Below are 25,266 nucleotides of genomic sequence, written 5' to 3'. Positions count from 1 at the left end.
GCGTTTCCAACAGCACTCAGCACTGGGCCCACCTCTGCTCCAATGGGAGTTTGACTATTGACTTCAAGGCCAGCAACGATTGCTTTTGAAAATCCCATGCTGGTCTATGATGCCCTATTTTGACCTTTAAAGAGAAGGGAATGAATGGAATGCAGCAGCCAGAAGGAACAAACCACTTTTCCTTTGGTATCCTCTGTACCAGCTAGGCCAGCGATCCTCAAACTTTTTACCTTGCGCGCCCCCTTGCCCCTGTTCACCCCTCCCCCATGGAGCTGGGAGCAGGGCCATGGCCGGGGGCGGGGGGGGGGCGGGGGGATGCATGCAGACAGGGGCAAGGGAGCCGAGAATGGGGCCACAGCTGGGGGTGGGAGCAGACTTTTGGGTAGGGGCTGAGGCCTGCAGCTGAGGCTGGGTGCAGAGCCCTTGGGCGCAGGGCAGGCAGCCGGGACTATGGACATGGAGCCAGGGCCGGGCTGGGGCCAGGAGTGGGGCTGGGGGTTGCTCCCTCCCCACCCCCGCCCGCCTCCAACATTATCTCGTGCCCCTCTAGGGGAGCGCGCCCCACAGATTGAAGACCTCTAAGCTATGCAGATCCTATTTGTCTTTTGCCTTGGCCTGAACCTTTTCTAATAACTCAGGCCATATAAATTTATGTTGGATTCCATGAGAAGTCCAGGACAAACTCCTGATATTTAACAGCTCTTTAAAAGACGAGACTGTTTGCTCACCCTCCCATCTACCTCGGAGGGTTGCAGCTTGTTGCCATGAGAGCTGCGGTGGTTATTATTACGCTGACGTTTGATACGTCCGGAGCCGAATCGGTCAAAGTACAGAACAGAAAGGGTAACGCAGCCTCAGCAAAACACTCATTTCACATGGACTCCCACAGAAATTACTTTTCCTTAATGCTCAAGAGAGCTCCCCTTCACACTGCTTTAGTCTTGCTTCGCTGGCCTGCTGCCCCACCGCCCCACCACAAGCACCAAAGAACCAGAGAATGAAAAACAGACCTCCAGCAAGACAGCAGGTGCATGCACCTACTTAGCATCTATGGCGGGCACAAGGGCTGGGGCTACACTCACTGAACATATCCCTGATTTTCCTCGACCTTGGAAATAGATTGCGTCCTCCCCGGATACGGGAAGAGTTCGGTGGGCTTTATTCCCCGCAACCCTGCCTTGATGAACGCTCCAGACGTTTACAGCAGCAAGAGAGAGCGCTCATGAAAGCTTCCTTGGGGAAGCAACCTTGTCACCCTAGACTTCTGTGGCCTAGAAAACACGCTATTACAACGTGCAGCTGGCTGCCCCTCCACCGTCTGTGCAGATGTACTGGCACTCACATGATTCATTGGAGGATTCTTTGCCGTGGTTTGCCCTGCATAAGGCACTGGGGGTGGGGGGAGGGGTTAACCCTAAATTGCAGAGAAAATAGGCAGCGAGAAATTCGATGAGGTAAGGAAATAAAAGGAGAAGGGGATACTTTTAAAGCCACAGATAAGGATTTAGCGGTGTGATTTCTACTGATGTTAAGGACGGATACACAGGTACAATCCCATGCATCACTCTGAGCAGACAGATTCACTTCACAGTGCAGCTCAGGGATGACCAACACTGGGAGCTCTGAGGGTCACACTGGTACCTTGCCAGTAGCCTGAGGGCTGCACTCAATTTGCACTAAAATGTGCATAATATTTAAAAGAAAATATTCAGCCAACCATGTTTGCTCATACACAACCTCCTGGATAAAGGAATGGAAGTTGTTAGTCACATGGGTTCATCAGCAGTAAAAACCTGAGGCCGCTCAGTTTTCTCCCATGGCTAACTAGCTAGTTTATGCATACAAATGTTTGCAGGCACAAATCCAGCGTCTGTTGTAAATTTACCCCATGAAATCCTGTGGTCTTTTCCCATTGCCTAATATCACAGCAGTGGTACGTGCCATCCCGACTCAAGTACCCCACAGAAGAACAACTCCAAAGAGAAACCCTGATCCTTAAGCACCAAACATCTGGCTACCCAGTGCAAGCAGCAGCGATCCCTGATCAAACCTGAGTGTTTTCAGGTCAGCGGGTGGCTTAATTCACTGCCACCAGGCCTCTGAGCTTTGTGAAATTCCTGGTTAATTGATCACAAACTCTGCAGGCTGGAGAGGATACAGGCTCTAAAATAATACCTTGGTATGTGAGAGGATGAATGTTGGAGGGGACTGCACATCTCCAGGTGAAATATAAAGCCAGAAACACGAACCATCACCCAATGTGTTACTACTTTGAAACATGCTGATCACATGCCCTATTAATTTTTTTAATCACACGAGCACTTTTGCTTCATGCTTGAGTCACTTGGCCTCATAGGATGCTGATAGATCAAGGACCTGCAGAGAATTCTAATGGCTTTTTTGGTTTCCTCTGCATCCCGACGATATGAAATGCAACTCGGTAACATCATCAGCTCATTCTGTACGACGGCAGAGATTCTCAGCCTGTTAAAACGATGCGTTGTGTGTGTTTAAGGTGACCAGATGTCTTGATTTTATAGGGACCGTCCCGATTTTTGGGTCTTTTTCTTATATAGGCTCCTATTACTCCCCATCCCCTGTCCTGATTTTTCATATTTGCTGTCTGGTCACCCTATGTGTGTTGGGGGATGGGACTAAATGACTGTGACACAGTCTGATATGTGAGCAGGAAGCACTCTCCCCGAGTATGGCTGTTTATTAGGCAGATGGCTAGAGAGCCGTAAGTCCACAGGTCCCTCGAAGGTTCAGGGCCAAGGGGATGAAGCGTTACATTGTAGCAGTTTTCCCATCAGGTCAGTTTTTCTAACAAGTTTATTCATTCTCCCACACTCACTTCCTCTACCCAGTTAGATACACAACCAATGTTAGACAACAAAGCAGGATTCCCTTACAAGCACCAAGTGACTCCTTGCCACCACCGACTGCTCTGACTCTTACACACACACAGAGGAACAAATTCATCCTTGCACTGGCCCAGATAGGGACGGAAGGAAGGCAGTTTGTCCCTGCTTCGTACAGGCGCTTCAGGGGCTCTATCAGCTTCCATATCAAGCCAAAGTAGCCCCTAGTTGCATCCTGGCTGCAATGGTCCCTAGGGGGCCTTTTGAGAGGACAGAATCTCTGGAGCACAGGCTTTCCCAGTCAGGTCCCTTCCCACATTTTCTCAATGTCCTCTACCCTGATGCTGCTCCAGCTCCACCTTCCACTCCACCTCCTGATCTGTCCTGGAACACCTTGTGTCTGGGGTTGCTGTGAGGGCAACTTAGAGCTGGCTTCCCATCTATCCCCCTTCTGCACTGAGGCTATTCCCAGGGAGCATGGGGAAGGCCTTAAACTGGCCATATGGCCCCTAGGCTGCTGCTAAGCACGGCAGGGAGATGATGCACCAGGATCAGGACATTTAAGTAGCTAAGACAGCAACCAAAATCTGCTCATCTATCTTTAGGACACATTTCAGTTCAGCCAACTGTCCCCTGGAAAAGAGAACCGACAAGGGACACGAACTGCAAAAAGGAGTTGTTTATGTTCCACTCCCCCTAATCAATAGGTTGTTATCTTAATCACAAGTCAAATGAAGCTCAGAATAGGTTATGTTATTGGGCACCCAGGCACTGTTGGTTTCAAGCTGCTTCTGGCAACAAAAAGTGGAATCTTTCTTGATGAGCAGAAGGTAATGTGCTATGGCCTTGGGGTTTCACAATACAAGTTTATGGAGCCTGGAAACGTGTGGTTTACCTAAATTCTCAGGAGTTCATAGTACATCATTTTAAATAGAAATAAAATACACCCCCTCATGGTTTTTGTTGTTGTTTACGTAATGCCAGAGTGCATCAGGCACTAAGCTAACATGAATATGAATATATAGTCCTTGCCCCGAAGAGCTTACAATATACATACACAAACAACACACAAAGGGTGGGGGGTAGGATGCAAGAAAAAGCAAAGTGACCCAAGGGGGAAATTAGCAGCATCTAGTCACTTCCATAATTGTTTAGGTTTTATCTGTGGGGTTTTTTTGTTTGTTTTTAATTTCCAATCTGTTTTGTTTCATCCATGCTTCTTTGAAGGACAGCAGTAGTGCTTACAGGCCCTTAGGAAAATATTATCTCCTAGTTCAGCAAAGCACTTGAAATCAAGGGACTGCTGTGAGTATGTGCTTGTGTGCTTTGTTGTATCAGGGCCTTAGTTTTAAGGAATCTGAAAGAGCAAAGTGTGGTGGTGTAGCAAATAAGGGATTCCAGGTGATGGGGGCTGCGTGGGAGAAAGGCATAAAGGGCAGATTTTCCTATGTGTGTGCTCGACAAAGTCATTGCAGCACCAACACTTTATCATCACATCATGATTTCGCAAAGAAACACTGTGGATCACAGTGAACAATGGGATGCAATCTCATTTTGCCGGCCCAGAATAATTTTCAGGAGACACTATTTCGTAGTACACCGAGAATCAGGATGGTTCTTCCGAATTGGGGGTGCGTAACTGCCCAAAGGGAGAACCAATTGTTCTTTAGGTAGGTTGCAAAGCCGGGGGAAGACTGTACAACTTTCGAAGGCCTCTCCTTCTCTCTCCCTGCTAAACTGATTCTCTGAGCTTTACCGGAATGGAGCTGATCGTGCTAGGCGGAAAAAACACTATACTGTGCATCTGGCTATTATCTCCACGGCAAGCTGTGTGAACGGATCCCATTTTCTTAACACATCTGAGAAATAAAAATCTTTATTTGCTTCATTTTAACAGCCCTTATGCACCGAACATGGAAAACATCTTTCTCTGCTCAAATAAGTTTACAAGTTCACTGAGTTTCAGCAGGAGAAGCTTAAACTACGTGGAAGCTGAAACTCCCAAGCAGAACCTCACATTTTCTAATCTGACCTTACGCAACAGAATGTTTTACATTGTACAGACAAGCTACATTGCTACACTACTTTGAAAAAACTGGTGGCAATTCAGAAAGATTCCATTAGGGGCCTGCAATCCTTAGCTAAATTAAATTAGTTTAATAGAATATTTGTGCTTTGCACCGAGAGAACTCCAAATGACACTCAATAACAATCATAATGTCCATCGCTTGGCATGCATCCCCCATGGAAAATCAGTACAGAGACACCTAACTGGCACTCATTGTGTTCAGTGAAGAAATCCCATTAATACAGCTTTATATAGTGAAAGCTGTATTTCAGTACATTAGCTGGTATATACTTCCACAGTGGTTGAAGAGCTAATGGTGTCAAGGTTTCGGTCTATCCAATTCTTCCTAATGCATTAATATTCCATTCAAACCCAGCCCAGTCATGCTGTTGAAAGAAAAGGGCTATTTAAATATGCAAATGCAAGAGGTGTTAATTAACACATTCACTTTTATTTGCATAATCAGTGTTAAAAATATTTTTATAGGTTAATTAGACATGATGCAAATTGGATTAAGAAGATTTAATTTGGGTTTTGATAACCTGACTATTATATTTCCTCAGCTGTAAATACGTTTGGCATTATACGCTGGTTCTAAAGCCGGTTTGCTTTTCAAACACCGTTATTTGGCAGACTTAAATGATTTATTCTTTCTCTTTTCTCCTGCAAACTCTCTATTGCAAATCCCACTAACTGCAGTGATATCTAACATAGATGGATTGAGCCGGTAAGCCGCTCGTGGCAACAGATGTTTCGACACTTTATGCAAATCTACCATTTGCTATGCACTCTCGTTGTCCAGGCACAGAATAAGAACATGATTACAACTTCCTCAAACTCCTCTGTGCCTGGAGGAATAGTGCACAAATCTTCAGACCAATTGCAGGGGATGTCACAAACCAATCCAAGGTGGATTGAATGTTTATGACCGTCTGCAACAAGGTTGGGCTAAGAGTTGAGGTAGTAATGAAACACCAACTCAAGCAAGCATCACATGGATCATACATTTGCACGGATCTAATACACAGGAGAGCTGTAAGCGTTCATTATGGTAATGTGCAATGAGAGCCAAACTAGCTTCCATTGAAACTTACGATATAATTCTTATTGCCTGAAATAGGAGACGACTTGACCTGCGAAACAGTCGAAAACGGGTATGTTACAGCTGGATTAACTCTTAATAAAAACATACAATACAGAAACATAGGAATCGCCATTCTGATCAAACCAGTGCTCTCTGGAGTCCAGTATTCTGTCTCTGACAGTGGCTAGTACCAGATGCATCAATAAAAGGTGCAAGAAACACTGCATTGGACACAGGGTGGATTTCTTCCTATGCCCAGGCAGTTAGTAGTTGGTTTATGCCCTAGAGCATCAGCATTATACCTCATCTGGTTTTATCCTATCAAATGTACTCATTATCTATATAAGTTTCTACTCCTGATGGTGAGAAGGAAGGCAGACTCCTCCTCCTGGTATATCTCAGAGTGACCCAACCAGGCACAGAGGACTTCAGGCTGGAAAAATTCTGGGAGAAAATAATTGTCCACATACCACACAAAACCAAACCAAACCACCCAAACGTTTTTCTATTATACTGAACGTTGTCAATACTGAAAGCTTTGCATGATGATCCCACACTAATGCTTATGAGTTATCAAGGCTCATTATAGAAGAGTTCATTGGCGACTTGATGGACCAACCACGGATGAAACAAGGTCAAAGCTATCAAGCCAGACAAAACTGTGCTCAGTAAAGACCTTTCAAAGACATTCATGCTGAAAAAAAATAGCTCTACTCTATTCATTTCATCTTAAACTGAGGAGTTTTATTGTCTGAAAAGTGAGATGCCCAGTTATAGATCAGCAGATGGTGCCGTAGTTAACATAAGTGTCTCCAGATTTCCAGGCTGTAAGTTTAATAGCTCTACTAAGTAGTGGTTAACATGAGCCCTCAGTCTTTCAAGCAATGGACGGCACCGTGGATATAAATGAGTGTAATGCTGAGCAGATGTGAGCGTTCTTACCTGTTCCTTGAATTTGGTGCTATCCTGTGACAGCTAACGGTCGTGGTTGAATGTTTTCCTCCATTCCCCACCTCCTGCTTCACGTCCCATTGCCGGGGATCGCTTGTCTTCGCGCTCAGAATATTCACGCCCTTCTTCACCTTGGCCCTGTTGGGAGCAGCAATTGTGAAATATTGAGAAGAGGGTAATTCATGACTGCGGCCTTCCTAATGTAGCTTAAAAAAATTCAATAAATCAGCATTAAGGGAAGCATTGACGGTGGTTTTAAATCCATTTGAACCTGGTAAAGATAGCAGGAGGGATAACATTAATGCAGACCAAAAAAAACCCGAGGAGTCCTTGTGGCAGTGTTAGGTCAGTCTTGGTAAAGCACCCCCATCCTTTCATGTATTTATACCTGCTCCTGTATTTTTTATTTCATACATCTGGCGAAGTGGGTTCTAGCCCACGAAAGCTTAGGCCCAAATAAATGTGTTAGTCTCTAAGGTGCCACAAGGACTCCTCTTTTTTTTTTTTTTTTTTTTGCTGATACAGACTAACACAGCTACCACTGAAACCTGTCATTAATGCAGACCTGAACTTTGTCTACCAATGGCAACCTTTTAATTTTATTGAAAGGGTAAATTAACTATATTTCCATAGTCTCAGACTTTAAGGCCAGAAGGGACCATCACGATCAGGCCATCTTCATGTTGTGAAGTTTTCTGAGAAAGCCAGGTACTCTGGGGGTGGTTTCTGATGACAACTGTGAATGTAAGAAAATTTACACATCGGATTCTTTCCCCCATTTCTACAAAAATTCCCTACTTAGGTAGAAATTTGCGGAAGACCCACACAAAGTCCTAGGAACCCAAACTTAGGCTATGGCTACTACAGGGCATACAGTGGCACGGCTGCATTGAAGCAGCTGCGCCACTATAGTGCTGCTAGTGCAGATGCTTCAAGCTGGTGGGAGAGAGCTCTCCTGTCAACTTACTTACTGCAGCCCCCCGCGAGTGGGGGTAGATACGGCAGTGGGAGCAGCTCTCCCACCGACATAGTGCTGTCCACACTAGTGCTTAGGTCGGTGTAACTTACATTGCTCGGGGGGTGGCTTATTCACACCCCTGAGTGACATAAGTTATACTAATGTAAGAGATAGTATGTACATAGGCTTAGATACATCATAGGAGTCTCATCTGGACTCTTCCCACCGGCATGGATTTCAGTAGCAGCTCTTTAAAGCAACCTTCTTCCTTGCTTCTCATATACTTGTAGTTCTGTGGCATTAATAGTGGATTGGTTCATATTCTTGCTTTTTGTCTTTTGGGTCCTCTCATTCTATAATGCCATTCTAAGGAGATTCTCTTTTGAAAACTTTACCATACAAAAGACTGTAATCTATTGATTAGAACTGGGGTCTGTATTTTCATTTCTGCCATGGATTTGCTGTGTGACCCTGGACAAATTAGTTAATCTCATCCTATGCCTCTAATAACATCAGAACCTGATGTTGTCAGGTTTAATTAAAGAGAGTTTATAAAGTGATTGAAGATTCTCTTAAGTGCAAAATTTATGACTCCAATTTCGGTGATAATCAATTTTCATTACAGGACATCAAGATTGAGAGAGACCTATCCATCTACACAGGCACTGATACAGTTCCCATCTCCCGAGCATTTGCGAGCTCACAAAAGTCACTCAGAGTTGGATTCCTGTACAGGTGTGCAGGGGATAGCAGTCAATTACAACAACTTGATTTTGCAACAGCCTGGCCCCAGCATTAGTTATAGCAACCTAAGTGCTGTTCTAAATCATGCCACTGGTGTATTGTCCTCATGGGGCTTACCTCAGTGGAAGCCTGGAGGAAAGGGGATAGAGCACAATGGAAAATTAGGCTCTGAAGACCAGATTTTCAAAGGTTATTAGGCACCTAAGGATGCCGATACGTGGTTCTGAAAATCCCACGGGGCACCTAAGTGCCTAACTCCCACTGAAATCAAAATTTTGTTTCACCAAAATAATTGAAACATTTTCCATTTTGGGTCGACCTGAAACTATTTCCCCCAACCCCCAATTCTTCAGTTCATCGCAAACTGAAAAATTAGTTATTCTACTAACAGCTCTCCTTTGGGTATTTATGAAGTTTGTTTGTTTGTTTTAAATATTTGGTCAAATTCTTCATTAAAAAAAACAAGCACTGAAATTTGATAAAACCACTGAAATCAAAATCTGAAGAACACCCACTGCTTAAGTGCTAATAACTCACCAAAGAAAGAGAGGTAAAAGACCATTAACCTAGACCTTCTGTGCCTCTTCCACTTGAAAACAGCTTTGAAATGACACAATGTCAGTTGAAATCGGATTCACGTTTGAATTTTGATTAGGATTACAATTTCCTCAGGAGTTTCAAATTGCTCTTTCAACCATGGAGCTCGAAATAGTCAATGGATGGACTCTTGTTTATTAGGGGGGACGCTTTATCTGACCAAGGTTAGTGGTACAATCCAGTACCAGAGGACAAAAGGCCCTGACTACAATACCATTTTATTAATTAACTACAATATTGGGCATTAGGATGAGTGGCCTTCGCATCTACCATTATGTAAAACCCATTTAAAGAAGCATCCTATTCAGGAATAAAGTAGGTTACATTTAGTAAGGAAAAAAATCAATGTTGTGATTGCACTTAGCACTGGAATTAGGGTATGAATACCCAGAAGACTAAGCTTCCTAAATAAATATGCAGAACTGTAATCTGTTACTCTCCCTCTAAAAGGGCACTGAGTTTTATATAACAAGGGCAATGGATGAATCAGAATTAGGTCAGACCATACTGAGTACCATGTACTTTTAAGTAGGTCTCTACATACATGTTACAAACGTTTTCACTTAAATGTTAATTGACTTATGATATCTGACTGCTAGCAGAGCAAAGTCTATTTAGATCCTTTCCAAAGATTGGTTGACCTTGTTGTATGGCTGTAATTAAATATTCATTAAAAATAACCAATAGTACCAACTTTGTATATCAAAACTTGTAAGTCTCAGCTCCCCAGTACACCCCTAGACTAAAGACTCCTTTGCCAAATTGCTCGCCACTTTCCGGTATTTACCCCTCTAACCCGTGTAGCGTTTATACACATGACACATTCTTTAAACTGAGGCAAGTGTGGTGGGTGACACTAAGTGGAGATGACAAGCAGCTGGAGTACTCCAGGCTTCCTCAGAACACACTTCCCCAATTGAACAATTTCCCTCTATGCTGTGCCTATTCAATCACATAGGATCACTCAGCCAGCCACTTTGTTCTATCCCACCCTTCTCCAAAACGCATCGTGCCAACCCATAGAAACTTGTCACTCATCCTGTCTGAAATGTTTGGCCAACTATACCACATCATGCTTTTCAGTTGCTTTCCCCAACAGCAGGAGGGTCAAATCATCAGAAGGGAGCAGGACGTACTTGAGTTCATCAAACCCCAATGTCAAAACCAAGCAAATCAAAGTTGGCTTTCATCTTTCATACTTTATTTCACTCTTCCTTTTCCATCTCTGTGGGCAACATTTTCCATCAGCCAGCCGAGCAAGTAATCCCGCACTACCACCACTGCTGCTCTCTGGAGCGTTAGAAGTGGTTATATTTGCTCCAGGCATTTGGTTGTCCAAACACCCAAAGAATTACATCTCAGAATACAGCCTATCGGCAGTTCTAAAGTATCCAATATAGTCTCTAGGTGTTGGTTTTGGACCTCTGTCCAAAGTAGGACCAAAATTCTCCTGTTTTACCTTGCTCTGGCTGTAAGCTACGTTCCACATGAATACTGCCAGAACTCCTCGACCATTCTGACTACATGCTACTCTATCAAATCCAGTGTTCAAAGGCCTGAAATCCTACCCTGGTCCTTGAAGTTTCATTGAACTGCATTGCTCCTCTCATGGGGTCCCTGATCAGCTGAGAACTCACTCCAGCAGTTGAAACAGAGACAGGACCACCAGTCAGCCAGCAAGGTGAAACAAAGGGAAGAGTCCTGCTTCCTTTCAGCAGGCCATACACTGAGAAAGGAGGAAGTGTGCACTACCCTCCCCGTCCTCCACAGGAGAGCCACATGGATGGAGGAAGAGAGGATGGGGAAAGATCTAAACATAAGCCCCAATCCAGCAAAGCACTAAAGAATATGCTTAACTTTAAGCATGTGAGCAGAACCTTTGATATGCATAGGGCTGTTCATATACTGAAAGCTAAGTATGTCTTAAGTGCTTTGCTGGGTTGAGGCTGTAATTTTTGGTCCTTTGGCAGAAATAAACCACACAGTGGAGAGATGAATCACCTTCAGTTTACAATTGGATAGAGTAATGGTGAGGTCAGTTTCAGGTTCACACTGATCACAGTTTCTCTAAGGATGGGTTTGAAGCCCTTTTCCACGTAGTAGCCAGAATGTTGAGTGATGCAAGACTGACTGTTTTGCCTGGATCTCTGTGGTTATAGATTTGCAACACAAAAAAACTTGTAGCTCAGATTTGTCTCAGACTGATTTGGGGGCTTCTCCCTCTTCTCCCCAACAGATAGCTAGAGCGTTTTGTTGGCATGAAAAACAAGTAGCATCTTGACTTCACAGAAGACAGTCCCTGACAATTTACATTTGAAAATCACTGGATAATTCTTGCCAAGACTAAAGAAAGGAATTTTAGAAAACCCCACAATAATAAACCAACTTTGTTTAATTTCACACTTTCCAATAAAAAATTTAAGTCCTCAATTTCATCAGCAAATTTTCATTTAAGCCTAAAATGTCTCAGGCTCCCTAGAGTGTAAAATTTAGAGACAAATAAACATAATTAATGTGTTCAAATCAACTACAGATACAAACCTTGTCATTCTTCTTGCATTTTGGTGTCTCTTCTGCTGTTAAATTATAAGAAACCTCATGTTTATCAGTAACTATATGTAATAATCATCTGATAAACGCAGTACATCCAAATAGCAATTAAATCAGCAACAGCCACAGTGGAAGATGTGATTTATGACTCTAGGAGTCTCTGAAGCCTTCTCACATTAAAATTTTCCCATTTAAATTAAAATCTTGGGTGCGTGTTTATGGTCACGATGGGTGAATACCACCTGCAACCGTAAGATATCGAGAGGGCAAGCTGTGAGCTCTGCAAATTTCTTCACCTGCCAATCCTAAATTCCAACACCTCCCTAGTTCAACTAGGAGCATCTCCTAACAAGAGACTTCCAGTCAGGGACATTGTGGTGCCCTACGCAGCCACCCCTCCCGGGGGAAGAGGGCTGGTCCCAGGCCTCCGTGGGGGGGCTGTGCCCAAGGTCTGTGGGGGGCAGAAGCAGAATTCGGGGGGCAGGAGGGAACCACCCCCCAAGACGAGCTGGCGGAGCCGAGCGAGTTGGGGCTGGGTTGCTTCACTTCCTGCTGCGCAGTGAGTGCAGGGTGCACCCGCCCCCTGCTTCAATCCCCTGGGACAGAGCTCAGGGGAAGGGGTGGAATGGGGACGGGGACGGGGCAGAGCAGAGGCAGCTTTCCTGGACGGCTCAGCCGGCCGGGGGAATCAGGCTGGCCACCGGAGCAGCACGCAGCTGCGTAGCTTGCCTATGGGTAAGGACGGCCCTACTCCCAGTGGTGTTGTATTGTGTGGGATTGTTGTGATACTGACAAGAGATCGAACAGCTAAGGCCCTGCAATCATACGTGATTCCGCTGCAAAATCAAAGTCTGAGTTGAGATGACAACACTAAATTTCACCTGTGACCGACATTAGGTTTGAAATAGTTTTCTAGCGCCAAGCCCTCCACTCCCTGCCAGTGTGTTTTCTTTTCAGAAGGTTATACCCAGCTCTGAATCTTGTGTGCCATTTAAACTCCATCCTTTCCCTGGCAGGCTGTTCTTTGATCCCAGCACAGTCTACTCTCAGATCAACAACTGCTGCTTCATACAGAACAAACAAAACAATCTCACCTTCTCAGGTGCTGCACTCTACGACTTTTCAGTAAGTAGTTTTCTAAATTTTATATCCTATAAATAAAATCTTATGCTTTGACTGAGCAAACCCTGACCCCTTTTGGTTGCTCTTCTCCAGTGCCTCAAATCCTATCCTGCCTGTAATATTTGCTAACACTTGTATACTCCACTAAGGCTCCACTGATCTGCCCAGGCTACGAGAGAGCACAGAATGTTACTGAATTCTGAAGGTCACACTGTAAGAAATGATTTAATCATCTCAGGACCATTTTTTTTTTAAACCCAAAGAGCCTCTCCTGGTAGCCGTGACCTGTTCCTGGGCTGCACTTTCCAGCAAGTTCTGCCAAAAGAAATTTAACCTCTTTCTGACATAATTTAAGTCAACCCCTTCTCTTCTTTGCTTCCATAGCAAAGCAGCAGATTACAGCCAGTTTGAGGCATCCATAAAACTCAGGCAGGAGACTAACTGTGACAATTAAACAGGGTTTGTGTTATTAAGAAAGTCTTTTCCTTTCGTCTTCCTGTGTGAAGTGAGGCCCAGGGTCTCACTCTAGCTCTCAGGGGACAGATGTCTACACTGCAAAACGGTAACAATTGACAGCCTCATTGCCAGTCACAACAGAAAAGCCAGAGGCTGAATGGAACATGGAATCTGATCTTAGTGGCATGTAACCTCCAAACATACTCATTGAGTACATGCAAAACCGCTAATGAGAAAGGATGATTGTGTGGTGAAGGCACCGGATTAGGACTCAGGAGATCTGACTACAATGCCACAGGTTTCCTGTATGACCTAGGGCAAGTGACTTAATCCTTCTTTGCTTAAATTCTACATTAATAAATGGGTATAACGATACCTCCTCTCTCTCACCTTTTGTCTATTTAGCCTGCAAGTTCTTTGGAGCTGAGGAGGTCTCTTCTTATGCATAGATACAGCATGTCACACTATGGAGCCTCAGTCACAACTCCAGGTGCTATAAGACTGAGGAGGAGAATATTCCAGGGTTGCTATCCCAGACTTTGGTAAATGTGATGGGTTACCTATAGTTTTTGGTATCTAGGGTTTCTAGATTGCAGGAAATTGCCTGTTAAACCAACCATTCTGTTAGGGAAAGTCTTGCCCACCAGCCCTCCCCTTCTCTCCAGGAAGCTGCTTTCACATTGGGTTGTCAAGGTAAGGCTTCCAGGAGATGGTAATTGACAAGTGATATATACCACTCTCTATAAATCTGGGCATCTGGAATAGGCAAGAGGAGAGCAGAGCGAACGTGAACAATCATGAACAAAGTTATCAAACTTTTTATGCTGCGCCAGCAAACAGATCTGGTTCACGCTTTTACTGTTTTGTGTTTGTGTTGCTGTAGCACCTGGAGTCCTGGTCTGTGTTGGGGCTCCTGCCGTGCTAGGCGCTGTACAAACACAGAACAAAAAGCCATACCCTGCCCCAAAGAGCTGGCCATCTAAGCACATCTGATGTCTCTTGACGTGAATACAGACAGGTGGGCTGGGGGAGCACATGGAACCAGTGAGGCATTATTGGCCAGCATGATAGCGACGGTCAAGTTTTGGTTCTGCTTTACCCATCCCTACGAGTGACAGGTGAGCCTGGCTATCCAGAGAAATCACCTCCCTCCCTGTGATATTGACAAAATCAACTCAACAGAAGCCTCCAACTGGAGCCTCTTTGACATAAACAAGAAGAGACTGCTGGCAGGGCGCCGTGTGTGAAGGATCCTTGGGCGTGGAACTCCCTTTCCCAACTCCACCCTGCTTGGCTGGCCAGGGCTTCGATTCGTGAACATCCTCGGCATGCCGCGAAGGCCTATTTTTTCTCTCCCTTCCCTCAGGGTGCAGTGGGAGATGTCTCTGCTCACGGGCTGTCCTTTGGCACTGTATGTGAGATTTTCAAAAGGTGCCCCACAGATCTGGTCACCCTGGCCCAGTATTTAGGCACTGAACTCCCACTGAGGATCTGGGCCCCAGTTCCTATTCATTTCAATGGGAATTGGTGCATCATATCCCTGAGGTAGCTTTGAACAGCATGCCCCCTACCCGCCAGCTACATTTTTAACATTTAAAATAAAGAAACCAAAAGAACCAGAATCTGAACACTTTGGGGAACTTCATGGGTCAGCTCAGGTCCATTTTGGTGATTAGCTGTTTGTTAACACTTGCAATCCCTTCAAATTCCCAGCCAATTATTATTATTATTCTGAGTCAGTGAACTAGCCATATAAGCTTCTAATACATCTCCCAGCAAAACTGCTTTCCCCAGCACTGACAGCTAATACTTCCCCCCAGCATTAGTTAAGGGATTATACGGAGGATATGAGAAAATATATATTCAGGAGTGATCTACAGTATGTAGAGACTCCAGGGTTGTCTTTCAGGCGGAGAGGAAACTCGGTCTGAATTTACAACCTGTTAACATTCTGCCTCTAGAAAGATAAACATTGCAAACTCGTAGCATTCACAGAAGCTGTCATGGGGCCTCTACTGTGTTTAACTTGGATCTGCTGGATAGTAGAGATTTGAGGGGAAACAACAGTATTACAGAGCGCCTTGAGTGGTGCTGGGATTCTGCCTCATCCAGATCCTGAATGAGGCAAGGCTATTTAACACTGAGACACTTCACAGAAGCTTTAACAAAAAAAGGTAAGGCAGCTCCTTAAATTGTCACAAAAACCCTGCTTGACCTGCACTCTGGATGACTGGATTAGACGAAGCCAGCAAGGAGGTGACAGTGTCAGGCTTGAATCATCAGAGGAATAACAAGTTAGAAAAAAGGCAGAAGAGCTGGCCCAAATCTCTACCTATGCTCCAATTATTCTCAGGGTCAGATAAATCCTTTCGTTCTCTCACTCCCTGCCCCCAACTCTGCAGGCTCAGGGCTTTATAGGATATCACGGGGCTGCCAACTCTCACAATTTTAATCACAAGTCACGTGATATTTGGTGTTTTTTCCTAAAGCTCCAGCTCCTGGAGTTATGTGAACAGCTGAGAATCTCAGCTTCCATTAAAAAGAAAGAAATGTCTAGTCCTCCCAGGTGCAGAGGAATGACTGACAACATGAACCCAAGTGTTTTCAATAAAGAGAATTTAAAAAAAAAATCTCATGATTTTTAAGCCAATCTCATGATTTTATGAAGTTTGATGGTGATTTTTGAATGCTTGGGGCTGGCAATTCTAATATCGTGGTCAGGGCTCACGGTGGCCCCTTTCAGATCTGACACTAGTTTAGCCCTTCCCCTGGAATTGCACCTCAAAGCAGACAAATCATCTCCTCCGAAGTCAACAGGGAATTGTGGGTGCACAAGCAACGCAGGATGAAGACCAGAGCAGGAGCAACAATGTCTTTTGGTGCCTAGAGAATTTTCCCAGGAATTCTTGGTGGCCATTTTACACCTGATAGCAAACATTTCCTAGTCGGTGACAACACCTAACTAAGGAGGGGCACATATGCACCTTATTAACCTTGAATTCAAAAATAACTGGGACAACGCGAGCAGTGGGAACAGCCCTCAGACTTTGTATGGAAGGATCTTAAAAGACCGTTGCGTAATCACACCAAGTAAAGGCCCCTGAAAGGTCCTCACTGTAGGTCTGGGGCCCAAATTCATGTGAGTTAGCGCCACGTGAGTCAGTAAGGGTTGCAGGATGGGGCCCTTGCCCAACTGGACAGGATGCTGTCTGCCCTGGTTAACCGCTAAAGGACAGCTGCTTGTTTCAATTTCCAACACGCACACACACACCCCCACCCACCCCCTGCATCCTTTGTAAACAGGAAGCACAGCGTGGGTAAATCCCGAGGCGGGATTTTGCTGCACATGCTAAACATGATCTCTATAGAGCTATATTATAGGATTGCAGACATTTTTGAGATAAACAAATGCACCGAGATTATACTCGCCACTGTGCACTTTCCATTATTATGACAAGATCTCCCGAAGCTGAGCGTGCCTGGCACTCCCCTAGCTCACACGGCAGGAGCATTGCTGAGAAAAATACTTACAGTTTGCAGCATTTATTAGGATTATTACTTAGACCCTAAGTGACTTTTTGAAGTAATCTGCCCCTACAGTCCCTTTGTATTTTTAATCTTCTCTTCAGCCCCCTCTGGCAGCTGTTACTGCTACACTTTACCATCAGCTAGGCAGAATCCAGGCTGCTTTTCCCGCTTTCCTAAGAGGAATCCTACGCTGCTGAGCTTCAACTGTTAGAAAGAGGGATGGGTGCCATGAAAAGGGTGCTGCTTTACAATTCTATCAGGGGGGTCAGAGAATCACAGAAATTAGGAAGGGAAAAGAATGACTGCAGTCGATCAGCTAGTCCATCTTCCAAGAGCCCATGCAGGTCTGTCCCCTGCAGCATAGGTGCCAACTCCGTGGGTGCTCAGGGGCTCAAGCACCCAATGAAAAAAAAATAGTGGGTGCTCAGCACCCACCAGCCACGGCCGTTTGGGTGCACTGCCGATCAGCTGTTTGGCAGTTGGCGAGAAGTGCTTGGGTAAGGGCGGAGAGCAGTGAGTGGCAGGCGGGCGGGCGGGCAGCCTCAGGGGTGGAGGCGAAGCGGGGGTGGGAGGAGGTGGTGTGACGATGGGGTCTTAGGAGCGGGAGTGGAGCAGCAGGCAGGAAGAGGCAGGGCGCAGGCAGGGCCTCAGGGGAAGGGGAAGGGTCTTGGGGTGGAGCGGTGGGTGGTGCACCCAGAGGGATAATTAAAAGTCAGCACCTGTGCCCTGCAGTATATGATACTGTGCTTTGATGAGTCCAGTTTACATGGCTCCCTAAGGAGATGGGTCCAGAGATCTCAATACGCTTCCCAAAGCTCTCTGGCATGCAGCTGGGAGTTCACTGACTGGTACAACGCTTAAGGAGGTGTTCCGCGTGCACCTGTCAGTGGTCCGTTCAGCCCAGCCACCTCCATCTGCCCTTTTGGGGTAGCTAGTAGCACTAGCCACGAACAATCCTTAGGCTCAGGTGAGCACCAGGATTGCAGTCAACATAGAGTGCAGAGAATAGCAGTTGAGAATCATTGCAACAGGTTTCATTTAATATTAGCACACAGACTCCAGGACTTGGTAACAGCCCATCTCTCTTCTTTCACCATAATCCTTGCATTTGTATATAGTCGCCTTAGCATATGCACCCTTATTCCTGTTGTTCTGTTTCAGAAGAACTGCATCTTCTATCTAATTCTGTATGCTGGCAGTTTGCAGGAAATGCGGAGAGGATAGTCTAGGGGATGCACTGGACAAAGCTGCTAGCTCTTTATGTTAGAATTGAATCTTAATCTATTTAAGGCTGCCAGTGATCTGTGATGCAACCTCCCAAATGGGCTCAGAGTTTACCCAGTATTAGCTCAGATTCTTGTGCCTTGAGACTGCTGCTAGTAGCTTATGCTTTTAAAGCCCAATTAAATGAATAGTAAGACTCCACGGAGGTCAGTGGGGGTTGGCTCAGATCCCTAACGCGCCCTCTAATGCGGTGCAACGGGACCAACATGTGACCAGGTAGGCCCAGTATCCAATCTGAGCAAGGAGGCAGAGGGGACATGTGATGGGAGCTCAAGTGGCTAAGGAATGAGAAAGCACTGAGGAAATCGGGGATGGGTGCATCTCAGGAGGTTCAAGGATGTGGGGAACCACTGCAACTACTTTTTGGTTTTGTAACAGTTTTTGTTTCTTTAAAGGGGGATTGAGGGGAAACAGCCACATTGTTTTTTCTAAGCATGAGGAAACCTGTGCTTTGCATTAGGGCCAGCACCACCCTTCCAAGCCTGACGGGTGCAAGTAACCCTCAGGGTATGTAACATACACTGTATTTTATTCAACAGGGTTCTCCCCTCCACCCTCTCTACTCCTTCCTCCTCCATTCCCAATCTCTCCATATTTCTTTGCCACTTGGCTTGCTCCCAGCTGCATCTCCTCTTGCATCCCTATTTTTCAATCTGACTCTTTTTTTACCCAGGCCCCTGTCTACTCCTTAATTCAAGATTTGCCTAAGCCAAACATGAACCCAACCATCCATCACTGACCCAATCAGCCCATCCACCTTTACTCCTCATTGGTGGAAATGAAAGCAGACTCTGACTCCAGCCCTAGCTCTTAAGTTTCTTGTTTGTTTGAATTTAATTTGCAGTTGGGTCACAGCGTGGTGCAGAGGGCTTTTGTTTTATTTTGTTTTGTTCTCAGAAGGAAATGTCAAAAGTGAGAGGGTGGTTTTCAATAAGCATGGGATGGAGGCCCATTTGTTGAGGCTGCTGGACAAGAGGAACACAGGTAATTAGGGGACCTCTACAGAATGGGTAATTCTGGCATCTGAAAGTATTTGCTCAGTTAAATGAAAAGGTTCTCACAGCTACTATGTAATACGTTAGTGAGAAGAAACACCCCTCCTCAAGATACATTCATGACCAGACCTGAAAAGCCTTGGCTATATACCTCCCAACCACAGAAGCCCACTTATATTCTCTGCATGTTACATAAGTGGGGCTAAATTCTCCTGCTTCAGGATACCAGGAGCTACCGTTAACTTTTACAGCAGTCACTCATATCCTACTGCGGGAGAGCTTGAACCAAGATGCTAGGTACCAAGACTGTTTACAATGACCCTCCTTCCAGGTATCTATAGCAGCTGGAGCATGGCAAACCCAGCTCTCATCCCCAGCTTGTCTGAAGCAAATTAATGCAGCCATTGAGTCTCCATGCCTCAGTTTCCCATCTGTAAAAAAGGGATAATAATCCTTCTTGTCTGCTGTCTATTCAGACTGCAAATGCTTTAGGGCTGGGACTGTCTCTTACTGTGTGTTTACACAATGTCTCACAATGGGGCTCTAATCTCAGCTGGGGCCTTCTGATGTTATTGCAATGCAAAAAAAGAACTTATAGCCAGGCCCTTCTCCCAAAAGCCCCCTCTAAGCCATTATGGAGACCATTTCCTGTGGAAAGTTCAGTCTTGTGCTGGCCAGAGGGGATGCTGCTATTGGCCTCTATTGAATGGTAAATCAGACATGCTCATGCACTAGGATTCTGTTGTCCTCCAGCTGTCAGCCCTCACAACCGATTCTCCTTTAGGGACCTGTTCTTTTGGAGCCTGAGTCCACGAGGGCTGTGGAAAGCTGGAGCCATGATGGAGAAAGGGAACTCCTGACAGGCCACTGAATTGTTCAATTCCTTGGAAGTGCTGTTGCAGGAATCAGTGGAAGGGCTGCAGGGTGTATCCAAAGATGTCCAGCTGCTAGCGGCTAAGCGAGAGGCTATGGCAAATGGCCAACACCCCAGTGTAAGTGCTCACCTGAGGCCTCCTGGGCATAGACATTAAACTGCTCAAATATTCCTAGTACTATTTAAACAACCCCCCAACCCCCAATATATTTATAACCGTCACTGAGTTTTTTCCCACTTCCTTTGAGAGGACTAAAAATAAACAAATTCCCGCTCCCTCCCTACCTCCCAGGCAGCCCTTTCCCCCCCTCCGTGGCTCTCCCCGAAAGTCATTTCAATTCGTCCAACTGCATCCGACGCCTAACTGCAGGGATGAAAATCATTTTGTTTCAGCTTGATGCAGCAGAAATGCACAAGACCTAAATAGCATGTGACAGGATATCAGGACTCACAAGCACCTGATTTAGGGTTGCACAGGCTACAGCAGCAGCAAAATGATTTGGTTTCTGAAAATGCTGAAACAGCTATTAACCAGCAGTATCTATAATAGGTTAATAAAATTCAAAGTGAAGCACTGAGTGTACACACACGCCCTCCCCAGGACTTCAGATACCCACCACAGAACCCCGCTTCATACTCTCAGATCTCCCAACACCTGTTATCCAGTCTCAGTTTATAATCTCCTCTGACCGCTCTGAGTTTCCCAGTATCTTATCACCTCCTGGACTCTGAGCCGTCAGCCACCCTAAAGATGATAATATTTGATGTTTCCTTATTTAAGTTTAATATAACTATCTTCCACCAACCAAATAAAGACATGATTATGTTGTGATATTTAGTGATAGTGAAAGATACTGGGCTGGCCCTTCTGGCAGCTGTGTTGCCAAGTCTCAGGTTTTTATCGTGAGTCTTATGCCATTGGGGTGGGGGTGTTCTTAAAGCCCCAGCTCCTGGAGACAAGTGAATGTGTGAGAATCTAATTTTTTTTTTTAAGTAAGTTTCTTGTCTTCATAGCTGTGGGGGGAAAGCCTGTAAACAAGGCATGAGCACACCCTAAAGGCTCAGAGACCAGAAGGCCAACACAAAGAACCCAAAAGGTACTATTAAAAATCAATTTTTAATCCAAGCTCATGATATTTGCACCTGATTCGTGACTTTCAAGGCTTTTGAATTGCTGTAAAATCCTCCATCTATCCAAAATGAAGCAAGGCCACAGACGTACACATCCACAGCACCTTGCCAATGTGGCACGGTGCTATTCTGGAGCGTCCACCTGTAAAGTGTATGAGGGAAGCTCAGTCGTACTTTATTGCCTCTGCTGGGAAAAGACAACAACCTGCGGTGGGGATTTTGACATTGGCATCTGTCCACTAGGAACTTGACTGAGATCCCTCATGTCACGCGGGCCACCCAACAGACATCAAGTGACAATGCTACTGGACTTACACTCTACATAAGCCAGGCAATGCAAAGTCCTGGCAAGCCTGTACCAGTCCTCTGAGCCATTCACTCCCTTATTTGAGGAGCCTTAGATAAAAACCATTAAGAGTTATGGTATATACAACAATCAAGGATATGGGGAGGTGACAAGTACAAAGAGAGGAATGTGAATAATATACAGTAGAGGCCAGTACTCTGTGTACTGCAGGAAAGTCTTTCTGCTCCTTATCAAAGAGGGAATTTATCTTTCTTTGATCAGAGGTGACAAGAGCAGAATGCAAATGCAATAAAACCAGGGGGAGGGAATAAGAAAGCCGCAAGGAATTTCACTCTGGTTTTGTCAATTGATTGTGAGGTTATAAATTCATTCTTTGTATAAGAGGCAGGAAGAATTTCATACTTCGAGTAATCCACATTAATTACTAAGTTCTCATGTCATTTCAGCAAAGCTTTGTACCCATATTTCATTAGCGACGCCTCTATGTTCTGCGCCCCCGGAATCTCCCGTAAGCCTGGCCCTGCTTATTATTAACTTTAACGAGAGCAGGATTGGGTCCTTAAGTCCTGATTCAGCAGTCCAGTACAGAAGTTTCACATGGGTGTAACTGCATGAATTCAGTGGAGTTATTCCTGATTTACACCAGTGTTGGTGAGAGCCAAACCAGGCCTTTAGTTACCTAAATTTCCCATTTCAACCTAAGTTTCTCATCAGTTCTTCTATTTCCCTGCTCCTATCAGTTGCTATAGTCCATTTTATTTAAATGCCTTTGCTCTCTCCCATACCACCTTCTTTATTCCATTTGTCCCTAGCCACTTCATCTTCTCCTTTGGACTTCTGGATGCCACAGACCTTGCTTGTTTCATTCTTCTAGCTCCTGTTCTCTCTGAGGACTTCATGGTTGCTGCAAGCCTCCATAACTACAGATCTCCAAAGTAGTGAAAAAAATATACACAAAAAATTCCAGGGATTGGATCACCTATTTCTCACAGATGCCCAAACTATTTTGATTTAAACACAGTATCTAGACAATTAACAGCTCTATGCTGTAAATGTTTCATTTACAAGATTTCTACAACTGCTTGACAACTGACGTAGATTTCTTGATGAAATTCTGTCAGAGGGAGCTGCTATTGCACATGTACAACCAGAACTACCTTTGCTTCTGTACAGCGAGCATCCTAGTTTCCCCCTTTACCTTGAAATTTAGTCCGTGAACATTCTTCAGCCCTAGAAAACTATCACAATTATCTACAAATGCTATTTAAGAGCCCTGGGGCTCGTTTCCAATACCCTCAATCACACCAAATAGCTTCTGACTCCAGGGATGGTCCTACTAAAGTGTATCACTATAGCACTGATCATACAAACAGAAAGTCACTGGGATGCTCAGTGGAGTAATGTGCTATTTAGTGTGAGTGCTGGCATCAAAATCTGGAACTCAGTGATGGAAAAAGATTTATGCGACTATCCACTCTCCCCACCCACCAATCCTATCAGCATGAGATGTTAAACTGGTGTCTAAAAACCAGTGATGAGTGAACTACTATTGCTTAAAAATCAAGAAGAAAGCCTCTCCCCTCAAACTTTGCCCATTTTTAGAACTGGACATTTCAGAAGGTTCTGTAATATTACTTCAGTCTATTTCATTTCTGCGTGCCCCTGAATTTCAAAGATGCCAAAAATACAACAAGGGAAGCTGTTCTGTTTCTAGGCAGTGCCGAAGCAGCAAGTTCCAGGAATCCGATGAGAATGCCTGTTCTCAATGGATTTCCAGCCAAGTTTCAACAGATAAGCTTCAGAGAAGCAGCTGGATGTTCTGGTGCTGAAATCAAACCTTAGCTCTGAATCTTATGGAGCTAATCCTGCCCTCTTTTCTCAGACAGTGCTTTCATTAAAGGCAACAAGAGTTTTGCCCAGGGTAGAGTGCAGATCCGGCCGCATTGCAAATCACACAGAGACCTCCAATTCCTTTTACTTATATCGCCCTGAGCAGACTGTAATGAGCTGGGAAGTAGTCTGTGATGTATTTGTATGGCCATTATAATAATGCATTCATCTGATTGTACTGCTATGGTACATGCTCATACTGAAGCAAGAGGTGTTTAGGCTATTCAATACAGAATAGATCTTGGATCACGCTATTATCATCAGCAGTAGTAGTCTTACAATACCATCTAGAAGCCCTATTGTCCCTGCCCCAAAGACTTTTCAATCTAAACAGACAAAGGCTGGGAGAAGAAACAGAGACACAGAGGGAGTGAGAGTGCCTTAAAGTTACACAACAGGTCAGTGGCATGGCCAGAACCCAGATCACCTGAGTTCCAGCCCAGTGCCCTATCCACTAGACTGCACTGCCTCAATGCAATCCTTCCCTCGTACACACAAAGCATTACTCCATGTTCTCTATCAGCATGTAGTGCTGAAAAGTCACCATAACCTCAGACCCCTGCTCACAAGATCTGCTGCTTCTTTCATTGAAAGGGAAAGCAGTTATTAATTTTCAGCACAGGGAGCCACTAAGGTGAATAAACATTGATCAGACCCTTTTGCATTATAAGAAGCCAAGCTGCCAAGTAATCAAACAGTTAATAAAGCCAGTTTGCATTTAATACTCAGAAAGTGTCCCAGACCTTGCAATAAAGCAATATTTTACTGTGCTGTAATATTGAGCTGTCCGAAGCAGCATTCCAGTCCACAGAATGCTATTCTTCATATTATTTTACTCCACAAACTGTTATCCCCTCTGTTTATTAAATATGAGCCTCCCCCAAATACAAAGTCTGAATAATGACAAAACAGCAATAATGGAAGATGGAGCCACAATTATTTCACATTTATAATTATGGCGTCATATTTACAAAGCTGTATATAAAGTTTGTCAAAACTGCTATTATAAAATCTTGTTTTCAGGGGGGTTGTAACTTCCTATTATATATATATACACACAGCATAGGATGACAGTGTTAACTAGTGATCAGAGCAGGGGACATGGAGTCAGGACCCCCAAGTTCTATTTTCAACTAAGCTGCTGTATAGCCAGGGGCAAGTTACTTAACTGCGCTGTGCCTCAGTTTACTTGGCTGATAAATGGAGATAATGCTTGCTTACCTACCTCTTAAGGGAGCTATGTGTCTTAAATGATGTTTTTGAAACATATGGCGATGCTGGAGCAAGTGTACTGTGAACATTTAGAATATTACTACCTTTTAAAAGTCCAACATATATAGAGTGTCTAAAAATAAAATAAATATTGAACCAGCTTTTCAACACCAGCTGCCCTGCTTGTGCCACATAGCTGTGGGTTAAAAGAATTGCCAATTTTGCCCCGAGAGCAGGTGGCTTTTCTATCTGCCTTGATTAGGATGACCAGATGTCCCGATTTTATAAGGACAGTCCCGATTTTTGGGTCTTTTTCTTATATAGGCTCCTATTACCCCCCACCCCCGTCCCGATTTTTCACACTTGCTGTCTGGTCACCCTAGCCCTGATAGAAACTTGTCCCCTTTCAGAGTCAGACTATTAACAGACTCATTAACAATAGACACTAAAGTCCAAGCAGTCTTCCCAGGCTCAGCTGCTTCCCAAGTTCCTACTTCAGGGCTGCTAAACCCATCCTCTAGGCCCTTTTAGGCCAACACAATTAACAGTTGGCAAGCACCACACTGGTACAGGACTTGAACACTCTGAAAAAACCAGACATGCTCATGTTTAAGTGATCCAGAAATAAAGCTGTAAGAAGTGATTGTGTCCTTC

General features: G+C 44.7%; 1 protein-coding gene across 5 annotated transcripts in view; it reads right to left on the bottom strand.

Annotated features, from left to right (window-relative positions):
* The window catches only part of TMEM132C (transmembrane protein 132C), a 292,182-nt gene that overhangs the window by 117,727 nt on the left and 149,189 nt on the right, over positions 1–25,266 (bottom strand). For all 5 annotated transcript variants that reach the window (XM_039505825.1, XM_039505824.1, XM_039505828.1 and 2 more), the window contains one exon: positions 6,956–7,102. In XM_039505825.1, coding sequence (XP_039361759.1) covers positions 6,956–7,102 — 147 coding nt within the window. The remainder of the gene's footprint in view (positions 1–6,955; positions 7,103–25,266) is intronic.

Source organism: Mauremys reevesii, linkage group 18 (assembly GCF_016161935.1).
Source record: "Mauremys reevesii isolate NIE-2019 linkage group 18, ASM1616193v1, whole genome shotgun sequence".
In the NCBI taxonomy this organism is placed as follows: Eukaryota; Metazoa; Chordata; order Testudines; family Geoemydidae; genus Mauremys; species Mauremys reevesii.
This window is presented reverse-complemented; position numbering and strand designations above follow the sequence as displayed.